This window comes from Canis lupus, chromosome 3, assembly GCF_003254725.2.
Source record: "Canis lupus dingo isolate Sandy chromosome 3, ASM325472v2, whole genome shotgun sequence".
Lineage (NCBI taxonomy): Eukaryota > Metazoa > Chordata > Mammalia > Carnivora > Canidae > Canis > Canis lupus.
In genome coordinates this window covers 38,937,389-38,952,916 of record NC_064245.1, presented here as the reverse complement: position 1 = coordinate 38,952,916, position 15,528 = coordinate 38,937,389, and the positions used below count along the sequence as shown (strand labels likewise).

The window sequence follows — 15,528 nt, the reverse complement described above, 5'->3', positions numbered from 1 at the left end:
TATGGCCAGATGATAATGCTTTGTTGTCGGAACTGTCTTGTGCATTGTAGAACTTTTAGCAGCAGCATCCCTGGCCTCTACTCGCTAGGTGTCAGTTGTGACAGGTAAAACCTTCCCCAGACATTGTCCCATGGGGGTGCAGAACAACTCTTGGTTAAGAACTGTTGCTGGAAGGAAGGCAAAAGTCAGTAACTTTTGTATACTTACCTTGGATGCCATAGAGACATCTGCCTTGACACTTGGTGTCCACTACCCCGGGCTTCTTAATTCTAGCTATTGATCTCAAATCACCAAGAGCTTATTAAATTCAGATACTCAAGCCCTGCTTCAGATTTAACAGTTGATGGGTTTTCAGAGCTCCATGAATGATTTTGTTGTACAGCCAAGATATCAGGGTTGAGAAGTTCTTGGTCCAGACGTAAAGTGATTTGGGGGGAGGTAAAGGGGAAGGAAGGGTCTTTAGGAACCAGATTCTGTAGAACTTTCAGGCGTTCATTTGTTAGTCTATAGTTGAGTGTGAAAAATAGGTTCTCGTACTCAGTTAATTCTTGTCCCAACTTTCAAAAGTGCTGTTAATAATTATGTGGACCTAGGCACCAGAACTACGTCAGGCATGTATGGTCACCCCAACTTCTGTTCATTGTTTGAAAAGGCATAAACTTGAAAACACAATAAAAGAGAAATCTGAAGCTGCTTTGAATCCTTAGATTCCAGTGGGTCTTCATTGAAATACAGCACTTAGCATTTTGATCCAAGTGCATATGCTGAAGAGATAGGAGAAAATTGTATCTGAGGATATATATTCATGTTTGCCCCATGATTACACAGTATCACAGCTAGCGATTTTACCAACTGCAAATGACAAGCACTTCTTTTTATCTCCTAGGTGATCCTAAAACCTGGCAAAACAAGTGTCTTCCTGGAGATCCAAATTACCTTGTTGGAGCAAACTGTGTTTCTGTCCTGATTGACCACTTTTAATTCTTAAAATATAGGAACTTGATTAAATAATGTGAAACTGGGTTAAACTTACTAAATCTAAATGGAAGCACTCTATCAAGTATTATACTTTCCTTAGAATTGATACTGCAGTTCTTAGTATTAAGCATTTTGTCTGAACAGATGAAGATTAGTGAGCATGCCCCTGCACCGTGGTCAGAAAACATGCTGCAGACTGCGTGTTTGTGATGGAAAAACCGTCAGTATTGGCTGGAGGGTCAGAGATGGTTTGCTTTGTAATGATTTTTGTACTTTTTTACAGTCACTGCTTACTTCACTGATTTCCGTTAAAATACCAGCCAGTAAATGGGGTGCATTTGAGTTTTATTCTTTCCAAAGTACACTGTTTCAAACTTGATTATGGCCCTGGCTTGGCATACACATTTTATTTTATTATGCATGAGGTAATATGCACACATTTAAAAAATATACCTGGAGCATATAAACCAGTGTAGTAGATTTAACAGAAATGTACAGCAAGGGGAATTTGTAGCTTTGGGGGGGTGGGGGGGATGGTAGGGAAGTCAAGTGAAGACAATTACTTATTGTATATGGAAACACATTTTTTTAGGGAAGGACACCAAAGCATGTGAGACTGGTTCTGTGGCCTCTTTGGATCTATAAATTAACCATATCACCACAGACATACTAACCAGCAGGAATGCCTTACCCTCATATTTTTAATTCTTAGATCATTCTCTCTGTGTATTACTAAGTTTATATGGCTTTTGTGCACATCTAGTTACTGTATCATGAAAAAGATTGAGTAAATTGTGGATTTGGTGGTTTCAGAAATGTATAATCACCCAGAGAAAATAATGGTGTGATTTGGGGATTCCCCACCCACCACCCCCACCAAGGGGCAGTGGTGGTTTTTCTGTTCTTTTGGCTATGCATTTGAAAATTTTGACATTTTAAGGATGCTTGTACATAATGCGTGCATACCACTTTTGTTCTTGGTTTGTAAATTAACTTTTATAAACTTTACCTTTTTTATACATAAACAAAACCGAGTTTCTTAAGGCTACCTTTGTATTTCTCTCCTGTACCTCTTGAGCCTTGAACTTTGACCTCTGCAGCAATAAAGCAGCATTTCTATGACACATACAAGGTCATTTTTTAAAGAAAAAGAATGCACAGAGTTGTTACATTTTTAAGTGCTGCATTTAAAAGATACAGTTACTCAGAATTCTCTAGTTTGATTAAATTCTTGCAAAGTATCCTGACTGTAATTTGTGATACCATGCTGTGCCCTAAAGTGTATTTTTTTACTAATAGACAATTTATTATGGCACATCAGCACGATTTCTGTTTAGATAATACACCACTACATTCTGTTAATCAATCATTAGGTGTGACTGAATTTCTTTTGCAGTTATTAAAAAATCTCAAATTTCTAAATCTGCGGAATAAAACTTTTTAAAATAAATTGCTGGTTTAGTCTCTTTGCCCATTGTTTCTAATTTTGTGCAGCTTTATTATATTACCCTGTTTAAAATCCCGCACATTGGCCCTCATCACCTGTTTACCCTGTCACCTCAGGCCTGGTGGGGCACCTGCCACAGCCGATGCACTGTGATGGACGAGCAGTGCTGGTCCCTGAGACCTTGAGGCAGAGCGAGAGTCAAAGGAGGCTGACTGCAGAATCCTGGGCAGTGTTCCCACTGCATTTGTAAATATACATACAGTTAGTATGCATTTGTGTTCCTTACAAACAGTTCATATGTAGTTTGTATCCTGCTTTTTCCCAAAAACATAGCATGGGCATTTTCCTATGTTGTTATATTTAGGAGTAGAAAATGATTTTTAATGGCTATAAATATTCCACCATGATTGCCATACTTATTTAACCACCGTTGTATTGACATTTACGTTGTTGCTAAATCTACATTTATGTAGATTTTTACTACATTTATGTAGATTTAGCCTATTTGCTTCATCTTTTTTTATCATGGTTAAAATGTATGTACAGTAAAAGTATCCATTTTAGTGAATAATTTTCCAGATTTTGACAGACATACAGTTTTAAAACCATTACTATTTTTTTTAAGATTGTATTTATCTGAGAGTATGAGCCAGGGTGGGAGGAGGGGCAGAGGGAGAGGGAAAGGCAGACTCCCCACTGCTGAGCAGGGAGCCCAGAACCTCGGGATCACAATCTAAGCCAAAGGCAGACACTTAACCGACTGAGCCAACCAGGCGCCCTCCCTGTTACCATTTATTAACAGTAGTCATCAGTTTCATCATCTCCCAAAGTTCATGCTCTCCCCTGCCCCCCCGCCTACTATCCCTGTAGTTTGTCCTCCTCAAGGGTGTCCTGTCCATAGGATCCTGCGGTATGCAGCCTTGAGTGTGGCTTCTTTGACTCAGCATGAAGCATTTGAGATGCACTTAGGAAGTTGCAAGTATGAGTGGTTCTTTCTTACTGTGGACCAGGTTCCACCATGTGAATGCACCTACCTCTGTTTATCCAGCCCCAGGCGCAGGTTTGGAGATGATGAATAAAGTACATAAAAATGCTACAAATGTATTGCAGGTATAAACTGAACTTTGTAAGAAACTGCCACCCTGCCTGCCAGCATGCCATCCTGTCCTGCATCCTGCCACCTGTCTCGGAGCACCCAGTGGCCCCAGGCCCTCACCAGCAGTTGCTGTTTGTGATAGTTTTATTTTAGCCTTTCTAACGGGCTGTCTCTGGGTGGGTTTGATTTGCATCTCCCTATTGTATTGGCTCATGATATTGAGTGTCTTTTCATTTATCTGCCATGCATTCTTTGCTGCAGTATCTGTTCAGATCTTTTCTCATTTTTGCAAATTGCATTGTTTACTGTTTCAGGAGTTCTTCATATCATCTGAATGCAGGTTCATTATCAGATGTGTGATTTGTGAATACTTTCTCTCAGAGGTCTCTTCGTTTTCTTAATAGTGTCTTTTGAAGTGCATAAGTTATTAATTTTGACAGAGTCCAGCTCATTCATTTTTTATAGATCGTGCTTTTCGTGTCCTGTCTGATAAATCTTTACCTAAACCAAAGCAGAAAGATTTGTTTCAAAAGTGTTATAGCTTTAGGTTTTATATTTATGTCTCTGATCTATTTTGAGTTCATTTTATACTAGTGTGAGATATTTGTTGCGTTCCACTTAGTCTATTTATCTTATTGGTAGGTGGCCCATAATGTTACCTTAGCTCTTTAGGTACACTAGTCTGTCGTGTTTTAAATGTGTGCTTATCCTGAACGCAGACCCATATACACAGAGCCTCAACTAGACTCCAGGTTTCCGTATGTATCAGTGGAAGGAACATACCTCTGCAGGTCTGTTGGTTGTACTGACCTGCCTGGCTTTTACTGCATGAATGCCAGGCAAGGTTTATATACCTGGTGCTTTTTAATGTTTATAGGAATAAGGGCATTTTGTTCCCTCAGACCATCTTCCTGTAGCACTGAGCATGGTACACTGAAGTGACTCACAGTCACGTTCTGGTTCAGAAGGGTTTTTTTTTACCCTTTGCCATATGACTTTCTCATACTAGGAAACCTTGTGAATGTCCCCTAGTGGTACTTGAGTCCGTTCTTCCTCCTCCTTGACTTCGCACGTTTTCACTTGGTGCAGCACACACCAGGCATCACGCCACTGGAGATCCGGGTGAAGGAACACAGTTCTGCACGCAGTGGCTCTCCAGCCTAGATGGGGATGCACTTGACCAGGAAGGGATGTGGCAGCAGACCCAGACAAACTGGGAGCAAGTTGTTTGCCTTTGGCCTTGACTGGCAGTTTGAAAATAGCTGGCCAGCTAGGAAGCTGGCACCTGTTTTTGCAGAAATGACTGGGCACGGAGGTGTCCCAAGCTGGGTCATTGAAGAGGACTCCTCAGGCTCCATAGTCGAGTTACCCCGGATAGAGCGCTGGGAAACCACTGTCTTGTGCAGAGTAGCAGAACCATGTTGTCACGTCAGTAAATCCGGTCTTGGTAAAAGCACAGTTAACAGCATCTCTAACTCCTCATTGTGCTTTCCTTTCAAACCACTGGACAGTGAAGAGACAGTTACCCAAGGTGTAGAAAATCTAGGGTTTTCAGAATTCTCAAAGAAGGTGTATAAACTTGTTCCCGTCCTATCTTGTAGGAAATCGTGGCTCTGCAAACAGCACCTGCCAGAGCTTATTTCCTCCAGGTCACAACGAGCACTCAGGTCAGCTGGAAGGTGGCACAGAAGGTTCTCACGGAGAGATGTGCAGCTGGCAGGAGCCCTCTGTCTCCCTCCCCCTTCGCAGGGTAGGCTGTTTCCAGTTGTCTGAGAAACCACATACTTATGAAGACTCAAAATTAATTCTGTTAACACAGTGTGTTCCCTACTGGCAGGATGCATGGCAGGGAGTGTGTAAACCAGCTGTCATTTGGGGCACCTGACAAGTGCCACTGAGAGAATGCAGAAGAGCCCTGCATCAAGTTGCCCTGCCCTGTGCTATGTGTGGGAAAACCACACATGGAGGCAGAGGCTTGGATGCTGGTGTATTTGTGCTAGCTTGAGGTCACAATTACATTTTTTAAGATTTTATTTGAGAGAAAACACAAGGTGGGGGTGGAGGGAGCAGACTTCCCGCCCAGCAGGGAGTCTGATACAGGGCCTGATCCTAGGACCCCAACGTCATGACCTGAGCTGAAGGCAGATGCTGAACAGACTGAGCCACCCAGGCGCCCCTCAGTCTTTTTTTTTTTTTTTTGAGAAAAATAAAATTTTGTCCACAGATTTATTTTTTTTTACTAGAACCTGAGATATAAGGAAAATGTGAAAACAGACATGGAACCAATTTGCTAATGTCTAAATGTTGGGGAGAAAAGCATAGTATTCACACTTAAAATCCTTCAGTGCTTGGCAACTGGCTAGTGGCAGAAATGAGCCTCAAATCAGAGGGGAGAGAGTTTGGTCGAGCCCAGGTGTCAGGGCTTCTTGGAGGGTACTTTCAGGACATGGGGTTTCCCAGAACGTCTGTAAGGAGTCCCTTCCATGTTGTGTAAGGTGAGGGGAAGTCCAGTCCACTGGAAGGCAAAGCTTGAGGCCTAAAGGGCCTGGGCCTTGGTGTCCACTGGGAAGAACTGGAGTCATGATGGAGAGCTATAGGGTTTCAGAAGTCCTTGAAGCCAAGCAACTTAAGGCAAAATTGGCTTTCTTAGTAAACTTGGTTTTGAGTGTAATGCAACTGTCCCAGGTTTTCATTGAGTTCCTCTCAGATCTGGAGAGAAGGGTGGAGGTGCACGTGGAGGCTCCCCAATGGGACTAGTGTACCATGGAGCGGGGCCTCCTACCTGTGCTTTCATGTCTCTTCTCTGAGGGGACAAGTTTTTCTTTTTCCCTTCAGTTCTGAATATTCAAGTAAACAGGCTGAAGTGTTCTATCAGGCCTTGGGCTCCTGCCCGCCCCACTCAACTGTTGCAAGTGTTAACATCCCCCATTTGTGACAGCATATCATAACATAGGGAAGCATCTGGGTAGGCACGCGTGATCCGGTCCTACCCCTCACACACCACGGATGTCTGAGCCTTCCTCCCCTGGCTCGTGCCGACACTGTGGGGACACAGGGCGGTACTGAGGGCAAATTGAAACCAGCAAGGTCAGACCAGCCTTCCTCCCAAGCCAGCCTCAAGCTCCAGAAACAGCACCCCTTTAAGAGTTTTTAGGAATGTCTCTCACAAGAAGCAAGAGCAGAAGTTCAAGGCCATGACCTACAGAGTCAGAAGTTGACAGCAACGATGGAGATGTTTTCCTGCCCTGGGGCGAACAGGGTTAATGAGAGGATATGCCCATTATCTTGAAAATTGCCAGAAACTGAGCCACCCACTTGCCTGCAGGAACCACCCCCCCATCTCCCTACCCACCATTGCGCTTAGCTCCTCTTTCAGGTGCACTCTTGTTTATTATGCACAGATTTCTTCTAAATCATTTTGATTGGAGTTTAGAGGAAGTACAAACTGCAATGTGTTTCAGGAGAGAACACTCAGATCCCCAGGAACATTCGAGCTAGCATCAGTAAGTGTGGGTGATAGTTGTGGAAGGTTCCAGCTCTGCCTTGTTCTTCACCTTGAAAGAAATTACCCAGGGTTAGCAGTTCGCGGTGTGGTGGAGAATGCCAATCTCCCAGAGCCCTGGCGCCCAGCCAGACACCATCCTCCTCTCTTGGTCTCAGTCACCTTTGCCACCCTGACTGTGCCATGTGCCCAGCCCAGCGGGGAGAAAGCCTCCTGCAGTGCCCTCCTTTTCCTGACCACACTCCCCGCCTGGGACAGAGCAGTAACTGCGGCCTAGTGAGACTGCTTGCTGCAGGGGCAAGTCTGTCCTGATGCAAATTTCCCCAAATGGGAGTCTTCGTGCAGGTCCCGCTCTGGGGAACAGCCTGGAACGCCACCGAGGATCAGCACAGCACAGGAAGGCATGTATGGCACGTGCCCTGTCATCGAGAAATGGCAACAAACTAGTCACCACTCATCCCAGGAAAACCTACCTGCCAGTCCCACCCCACACTCTGGCCTTATCAAGGGCAGGTTGAAATGCCAGCACCCGTTTCCTGGTGACCCTTGGCCACACTGATACTGTAACTTGAGGAATCAGTGGCTCGCCCAGCCTAAGCCACTCCTGCCTGGCTGCAAAGGGAAAGGACACCCAGGAGCCTGGCTTCCTGCCCTGCAGTGAGTTGGGCCACAGGAATTATGGAAGGATCTGGAGCATCCGAGTGCAAAGGCGACTCTTAAGTTACGTTCCAGCTGCACCTCAATATCTGGGGGAGAGTTATGCGGGACCAGCCAGCCTTGGTGAGACTGACCACGTGTTGAATTCAGGTGCTGCTGGGACCACAGAGCATAGGAGGTGTTAATTGGGGTGGCTGTGATGGATGGGAGCATCTGGACCCTCTGCCACGTGGAGAGGACAGCATGAAAGATCTGCATGTGCTCAGCCTTTGCACAAAGAACTTAGAGCCTAAATGGTTTTTACTTTCAAGAGCGAGAAGTGGCTTACAAGTTACCAGAGCCAGAATGAGCGTGTAGGGTTGTTGTCAGGTTGCAGACGGGCAGTCCCACTTCCCATGGGCCTTCGCTCTGATGTGAACAACTGGGATCCGCGGGAATGTTCTTTCCTCCTGCCAGGACATCTATGTCCCTGGATCTGTGACTGGATCATGGGCTGAAGGCCAGGCTAGTTGTTTGTGGAATGACTGGGGCTGTTACTGGCGACCCCTTTCGAAAAACAGTCCTGTTTCCAGAAGGCAAGAGAAACACCCACAATGATGCGTAACAGAATTGGCAGGCTTTCTGCTTGCTCAGCGGATCATCAGTGGAAACGTAAGGCTCTTGTTTGCAGGGTCACTGCCCACCTCCTTATTTTCTCCATCTTATTTTATGTTTAAGAGTAAGAGGTGCAGGAAAGACCGGGAAGCAGCCCCAGTCGGGTCCACGGGGGCAGCAGGGTCACCCTACAGGTGTCCAGGTCCTGTCCACTCAGCCGACGCTGCAGCTCTCTCAGGTGCCAGAGCTGATGACTTTAGCCTCCTCCATGAGCTTTTCCGCAAACATTGTAATTCTTGTCGACTTACTGCAATTTGAATTTCATGGCAGTTATACATTTTATGCTAAAATTACTCATTTTCCCCCATTGCGGCAGGATGATGAATACAGTACAGATGGCACCTGCTACTGTTCTCATGAGCCTTGCAATTAGGAAGAAAATGATAAAAACCCCAGACTTGGTACCTACTGAACAATTGCCAAATCTGAAATGCACTGGCAAGAAAAAGGGGTTACCACTCATGCTGCAGAGGGAACAGGCCCTATTAAGAACAGAGCCGCGCCACCCCCCTGCAGTCCTGGCCGAGGCAGGGCCTCTCTGACTTTCCACATCAGAGTCTGGGCCTCTCTTCCTTCATCTCTTCCTTCTTCCTCTCCTTCATCTGCTTCAGTTGAAGCCTGAAGCCCTTGTGTGGCCTCGTGGCCTCATGGCCTTGTGGCCTGATGGGAGAGGCCAAGGCCAGCAACCCGTGGCCCCTGCTCTGCCAGGGAGAGGGGGGCCATGTCCACAAACACCCCCTCTTCGACAGCCAGTCTCTCCTTGCATGACCACCACCAACCCTGAGGCCACAGCTCCAGCCCCAATCCCCACGGCTCTGCACACCCAGGCATGCTCTTCCTGCCGCGTGGGATCAAGCCCAGCGTCTCCCCTCTGTGTGCCACACCAGCCAGAGCATCTGTCTCCCCTGCAGGCCCGGCCTTCCTCCTCATCCGTGTCCATGTCTGAGTCCTACTCCCTTGTGTTCCCCTGCCCATCTTGTCTCCACTTCCTTCCTCCTGCTGTACCCTGGCTCATCTGCAGGAAGCTACTAACTTTGCTCAGCCATCCATTTGAAAGTGGGGACTTCAAATGGAGTCCATTTGAAGTCCTCCATTCTCATATCTCTTAGATTTTCTTTTTTAATTGAAATACAGTGGACAATGTTACATTGGTTTCAGGTGTACAACACAGCAATTTGACGAGTTTAGGCATTACTCAGTATTCACCTGGAGAAATGTAGTCACCATCAACACAACAGTATTATGATATGATTATGTTCCCTATGCTATGCTTCTCAGCACTCTTTACAACAGCTGAGATAATGGAAGTAACCATCAAGAGATGCCCATCCATAAATGAATGGATGGCATAAATGAATGGATGGATGTGTACACACACACTGGAATATTAGCCATAAGAAAAGAATGAGATCTTGCCATTCACAACAACACGGATGGATCTAGAGGATATCGTGCTGAGTGAAATAAGATAAAGACATATCATACCATTGCACTTATATGTGGCTTCTTTTACATATTTTAAACAATTTTATTATGAATAAGCAATACAGAAAAGTCAGAATAGGGTCATAATCTATAGACTGTCTTGGTTCAACAATTGCTGTGCTAACTACTCTCCATGTTTGCTTTATCTCAATCTGCACACACACAATAAATATGTTGGCTGCTCTATCGGAGATTAAGTTGCAGACATCATGATAAAGGTGGCATTTGATGGAATCTTTAATAAATGATACTGGGACAGCTGGCCAGCCCCTTGGTGGGGAGTTGTGCCCCACTGCAATTTTGGCTGAAATAAATTCTAGATAAAACAAAAGTTTTCATCTGAAAAAATGAAATCACATAAGTACTAGAGGAGAATATGGGTGAGCATTTTAATAATTTTGAGACAAGGAATCCTTTTTAAGGATTTGAGAAAGAGTGCATGTATGCATGTGCAAGTATGGGGAGGAGCAGAGGGAGACAATTTCAAGCCGACTCCTTGCCCAGTGCAGAGCCCAACACAGGACTCGATCCCATGACCCTGAGATCATGACCTGAGCCCAAAATCAGATGCTGGGCACATGGGTGGCTCAGTGGTTGAGCATCTGCCTTTGGCTCTGTGTGTGATCCCAGGGTCCTAGGATTTAGTCCTAGGATTTAGTCCCACATTTGCTCCCTGTGTGGAGCCTGCTTCTCCCTCTGCCTGTGTCTCTGCCTGTCTGTCTCTCATGAATAAATAAATGGAGTCCTTTTTTTAAATTTATTTTTTATTTGTTTTTATTGATAAATGGAATCTTTTTAAAAAGTCAGATGCTTAACCAACTGAGCCACCCAGGTGCCTCCTGAAAGGCTTTTTAAAATATGCCACAAAACTCAAAAGTCATGAAGGAAAAGAGAAAAATATGACAACATAAACACAAACATCTAAAGTATACCTCATGAGCTGACTTTAAAAGAATAACTATGGACAGCAGACCAGAAGTCAAAATTTTTGCTTGGTCACGTGACTATTTAAACTTCAACTAAATACAATTAATAAAATATTCAGTGCATTTATTCTAGCCACAATTCAAATGCTTTATAGTCCATCCCGCATGGTCAGGGGCTACCATTCTGAACAGCACAGTTTATAAATCTTTCCTATTGAGGCAGGAGAAAATATTCACAGCACATTAGCAAAGGTGCTTCACATGCAAAGAGATCTCGCAGCTCAGTTTTAAAAATAAGACAAATTCAAGAGCAAAGCTCAGTAACTGGCAGTTCCTGGAAGTCTAATGGCCTAGAAACGTGACAACACGCTCCACTTTGGGCACCACTTGAGAAACGTCACAGAAAACACCAAGGTCTCAGTCTCCCCTTGGGTCCCATCACCTTAGTGAAGACACTGGGTACAGAGCTGGGCCTCAGGAAGCACACGCTCTCACAGCATTGGCTCTGCCTTCTCCCAGCATGACAGAGCCAGAGACCTGGAACTTAAAACTCCCAAACCCTCGGACCCAACAATTCTGCGCTAAAACGTATCTCACAGCAAAACAAGCAAGTGTGCAAAGTCAGATTCACAAGGATGTTGGCTATGGCACTCTACGATGCAGGAGAAGCTAGAAATGATCCGCTCTCCATGACTTATGGTGAAAGGGACAAAGGCTGGAAACCCAGGCTCACTGAGGTATAGTCACAGCGACATGGTGCAGATGAACCCGTGGTGACACAGAGGGGCTGCAGGAGCTGAAAGTTAGGTGGAGACGGAAACCGCTCGCAGGCACAGTGCTCCTCAAGGCTGGGTTCCCAGCTGAGTCCGGCTCCTTTGTACATCCCAGGACCTTTCCAGGACACCTCCCCTCCCTGTGCCTCTACTTCCCCATCTCCACGACAGGACTGGTGACAGCATGGAACCTGCTCTGTGCTGGCTGTGTCCTCCCCGAATTCATATCATGCTACCCTCACCCCCACGGGAGGTGATTAGGGGTAGAGGAGGGTCACCAGGCCTGGGGCCCGCATGATGGGTCCAGTGCCTCCACGAGGAGGGACACAGCAGGGTTGTGTTCAGGCTGTTGTGAGCTCTCTCCCCTCCGGTCGCCCGGTGTGCAGCCAGAAAGGAGAGGTCATGTGAGCACTTGGGAGAAGGCGGCTGTCAGCAGCCCAAAGGGAGCCCTCACCAGCACCCAACCCTGCAGTCCACATCTCCCCTCTGCCTCTCCCTCTGTGATCTCTCTGAATCTCACTCTGTCTCAAATAAGTAAATAAATAAAAAATAATAAATAAATAAACAAATAAATAAATAAAATCTTTAAAAAAATAAAAAAAAATAAATTTACCATCCTCAAGTCCAGATTGCAAAACAGCCAAGTCTATCTACAACGCGTTTGTATGCACGCAGAAAAAATTCTTGAGGACTATGTGTCCAGTGTTACCAGAGCTCATATCTGCGGCTAGACAGGAGGCAGGTGTGATGGGGGCTCTTAACAAAGGCCTGTAAGTTCTACATTTTTTCCTAACAGGGATGGTTTATTTTTATAATTGGGAGGAAGGATAGAAATAGGAAGGAGTAACCCTGGCTGTCTTACTTGGGCTGTTTTAACAAATTATCATAGGCTTGGTGGTGGGGGCAGAGTGCTTTAAACCACAGAAATGCATTTCTCGCCGTTCTAGAGGCTGGAACTCCAAGAACAGGGCACCAGTATGGTCGAGTTGTGATGAGAGCCTGCTTCCTGCTGTAAGTTGCATCCTCACACAGTGGAGGGCAAGGGGGCTCCCTGGGGCCTCCTGTAAGGACCCTAATCCCAATCACGAGGGCTCTACCCTCATGGCCTCATCACCTCCCCCAAACCCCACCTCCTAGTTCCATCTGACTGGGGCTCATGAGCTTCTCCATATAAATTCAGGGGGGACACATACTTGCAACCCATGACCCCCATCTCCACCAAAGACCTCACTGGCATCTCAGTGGTCATGCTGCATGGGGACCCTGTGTCACAGCGGTGCCTGTCTGCTGGCCTGTGTCTCACAATATTCACACAAGAGGCTCAGGCAGCAGTCACCCAGCACCCAGGGCCAGGCGTCAGGAGGAGCAGCAATCTGGAACCCGGCAGCACCCAGGCCCCAACAGCCCAAGAGATAGGTTTTCCCTGGGTGAAACCTGTCGCTTTGATGTTGCCCCCTGAAATTCTCCGTGAAGCAAGTCTGCACATTAGCAGCTCTAGTTCCCGGGCTTCAAGGACTCCGGCACAGGGGGTCCCCTTACTGGAAGGGGAGGCTTCTCGTGCCTGTGGTACACCACAGCCTTGCTTCCCGAGAGCAGGACTTACCGTCTTCACTCTGTCACAGCCGAGAGGAGATCTAGGAACCCACCATTTTCAGGAACAAGGAGAGATTTTTGCCCTCCTGTGTAAAAGCAAGTTACAAAACAGTAAGTTCAATGCTGAGAAGGAGGAATGTATTTCCTCACAATTAAAAATGGTTCTTGTGTTTGTTGAACGCATCTAGCCAGTGTACCAATTTACTGGTGAAAGCCGGCTTTTGGTCTCAAAGGAGAAGCTCCATGTTTCTGATTCCTCGTTTCTCCTTCTAAAAGCGCAAACATGACTTTTGTTCTCACACCACAACTGGGCTTATAGATTTCTTTAGCTTTTCACCCCAACCACTTAGTGAACAGTTCCCTCAGCCCGTGGGGAAATGTTCACTGACTTAATAAGTTCTGGTATCTTTTTTGAGTGGTTGTTTCTTAGTTAACAGTTTGGAGATGCGGGAAAGGGATAGGTCCCTGAAGAAGGAGAGAAGGATGTGACAAATGCCTCCCCTGGTCCCCACCCAAGCCCCAACTGCACTGCTGAACCACATGGAGAACAATGATGGGTAGATGTGATTATGCTGGGGCCCATCTTCATCTAAAAACAAAGCCAATATAAGGTAAACAGGGAAGCAGAGCTCTGATAACACAATTTGAACACCTAGGTCCAGCTGTGCCTGAAGCATCCCTTGAATGTCTTTGTTATGTAGGACAGCACTTTCCTCTTTAGGGGTTGGATGTCTATCACTGAATTCCAAGCAAGTGGACATGAAACTGAAAGGCCACTCAAAACTCTGGGCTTGGGAATTAACTCTGTTCCCCAGTCTCCATCTTAAGGGTTCTGATATCGGGACATACACAAGGTTTATCGGTGACTTGTCATTTATGCAGTAAGCTTTAGTTTTCCCTTCTCCCTGAGGGTTCACCACCCGGGAGTCACCAGCTTAGGTAAGGGCATCAGTACTCACACCTGGGCATGCATTTGCTCCTAAACCATAGCGGATATTTCATTTTAAGCTGGGAGTGTTTCCCTTATGGCGGCATCACCGCCCCCCACAGGCTGAAAACCCTGACCTGGTGGAGGGCCTGAGCTCTGGGGCTGCCAGTACACTGTGCCTCTCAAGGCCACTCTTCCTCGACCTCCCTTCCTGTCATTCCCACCCACTGTTTTCCCTGTCACCAGTGCATCTCCCCCAACCCCACTCCGCCACCGCAGGCTACAGCCACTGTGTGCTTACCAGTCCTGGGTCTCCTGCCACAGGTGGAACGTTCTCTGGACACTGTGCTCCCCGCTGTTCTGTGAGGTGCTCCTTTTCCTGGGCTGGATCCAGTCTTTCCCAGCTGCCCTGCTGCACCTGGGGCCTCACCTCTTATCCTCTGACCCCCTTGCCCAGGGTGGGGGCTGCAGGGGGCTGCAGGAGGCTGGAGGGCAGGAACAGCTCTTCCCTCCCCTTTCGCCTCGTCCTCCTTTTCTCCAGCTCCGCCCCCCCCCCCAAAAAGATCTTTCCTTGGAACAGCTCAGGACAAAGCTAGAGCCAGCTCTTTCTGGACCCAATTGACTGATATTCCAGGCTGTCTGCAAGGTGCCTGCAGCCTGATTCCCTCCCCCCTTCTTCACCCCCGTTTGTCCCTGTCTTCCCTCAGCCCCCTGAATTTCACCATGAAAGAGCACCCATTCCCCCAACACTGTGTCACCTGGCCTGTGGCTCGGCGGCCAGAACACCTACACGAAGGGGCAGGACATGTCCTGACACGAGCAGCTCTGTCACCAGGGGTTTGACTTTTGCCACCAGCCTCACAATCTTCACCTGCTGGAGCTAGAAACCAACAACTTATTATCTGTTGGGGGGGGTGGGTGGGAGGGGTAAGCTGCCTTCCAGGGAGAAGAGCCCCCAGCCGGTCAGTGGGGGGGGGCGGGCCAGGGGCACCCCTGCCAGCGGGGTGGAGAAAGCTCTCCCACGGGGAGCCGGGCTCAGAGCCGCCCACGGCCCGACACCCGGGCCGGGGCAGGGGCCGCTGGGGGCGGCCAGGGATGAGGCCCTGCTGGAGTGGAGCCGGGGGGCGGGGCCCGGCGGGGCTGGCAGGGCGGACGGGGGCTTTGCAGTGACCTGGAGGCCTGGGGCCGCGGGGGCGGGTGGCGGGGGGGGGGGGGGGGGGGGGGGGGGGGGAGCGTGTCCCCGGGGCTCAGCGAGGGGCAAAGGAGGGGCAGCAGGTGCGGGCAAGACAAGCAGATCCAGGGACGGGGACCCTCCTGCTCCCCAGGCCTCTTTGCCCGATTCCTGTTTTTCTTTTGAAATACTCACATATGTTTCTGTGCTGAGAGGAAAAACTTTCTTCACCTGTTCTTCCTTCCATCCCTCCAAAGTGTTAATCCCTCAAAGCAGTCTATCTCGTGGGGTCTTAGAAGAAGGAAAAATCTGATTCAA

At 47.4% G+C, this 15,528-nt stretch overlaps 1 protein-coding gene across 27 annotated transcripts in view; it reads left to right on the top strand.

The window, feature by feature from the left end:
• Window positions 1-2,428, top strand: part of TJP1 (tight junction protein 1) — a 255,598-nt gene extending 253,170 nt beyond the window's left edge. For all 27 annotated transcript variants that reach the window (XM_049108387.1, XM_025438107.3, XM_049108383.1 and 24 more), the window contains one exon: window positions 887-2,428. In XM_049108387.1, coding sequence (XP_048964344.1) covers window positions 887-981 — 95 coding nt within the window. In that variant the 3' untranslated portion in view covers window positions 982-2,428. The remainder of the gene's footprint in view (window positions 1-886) is intronic.
• Window positions 2,429-15,528: the final 13,100 nt, after the last annotated feature.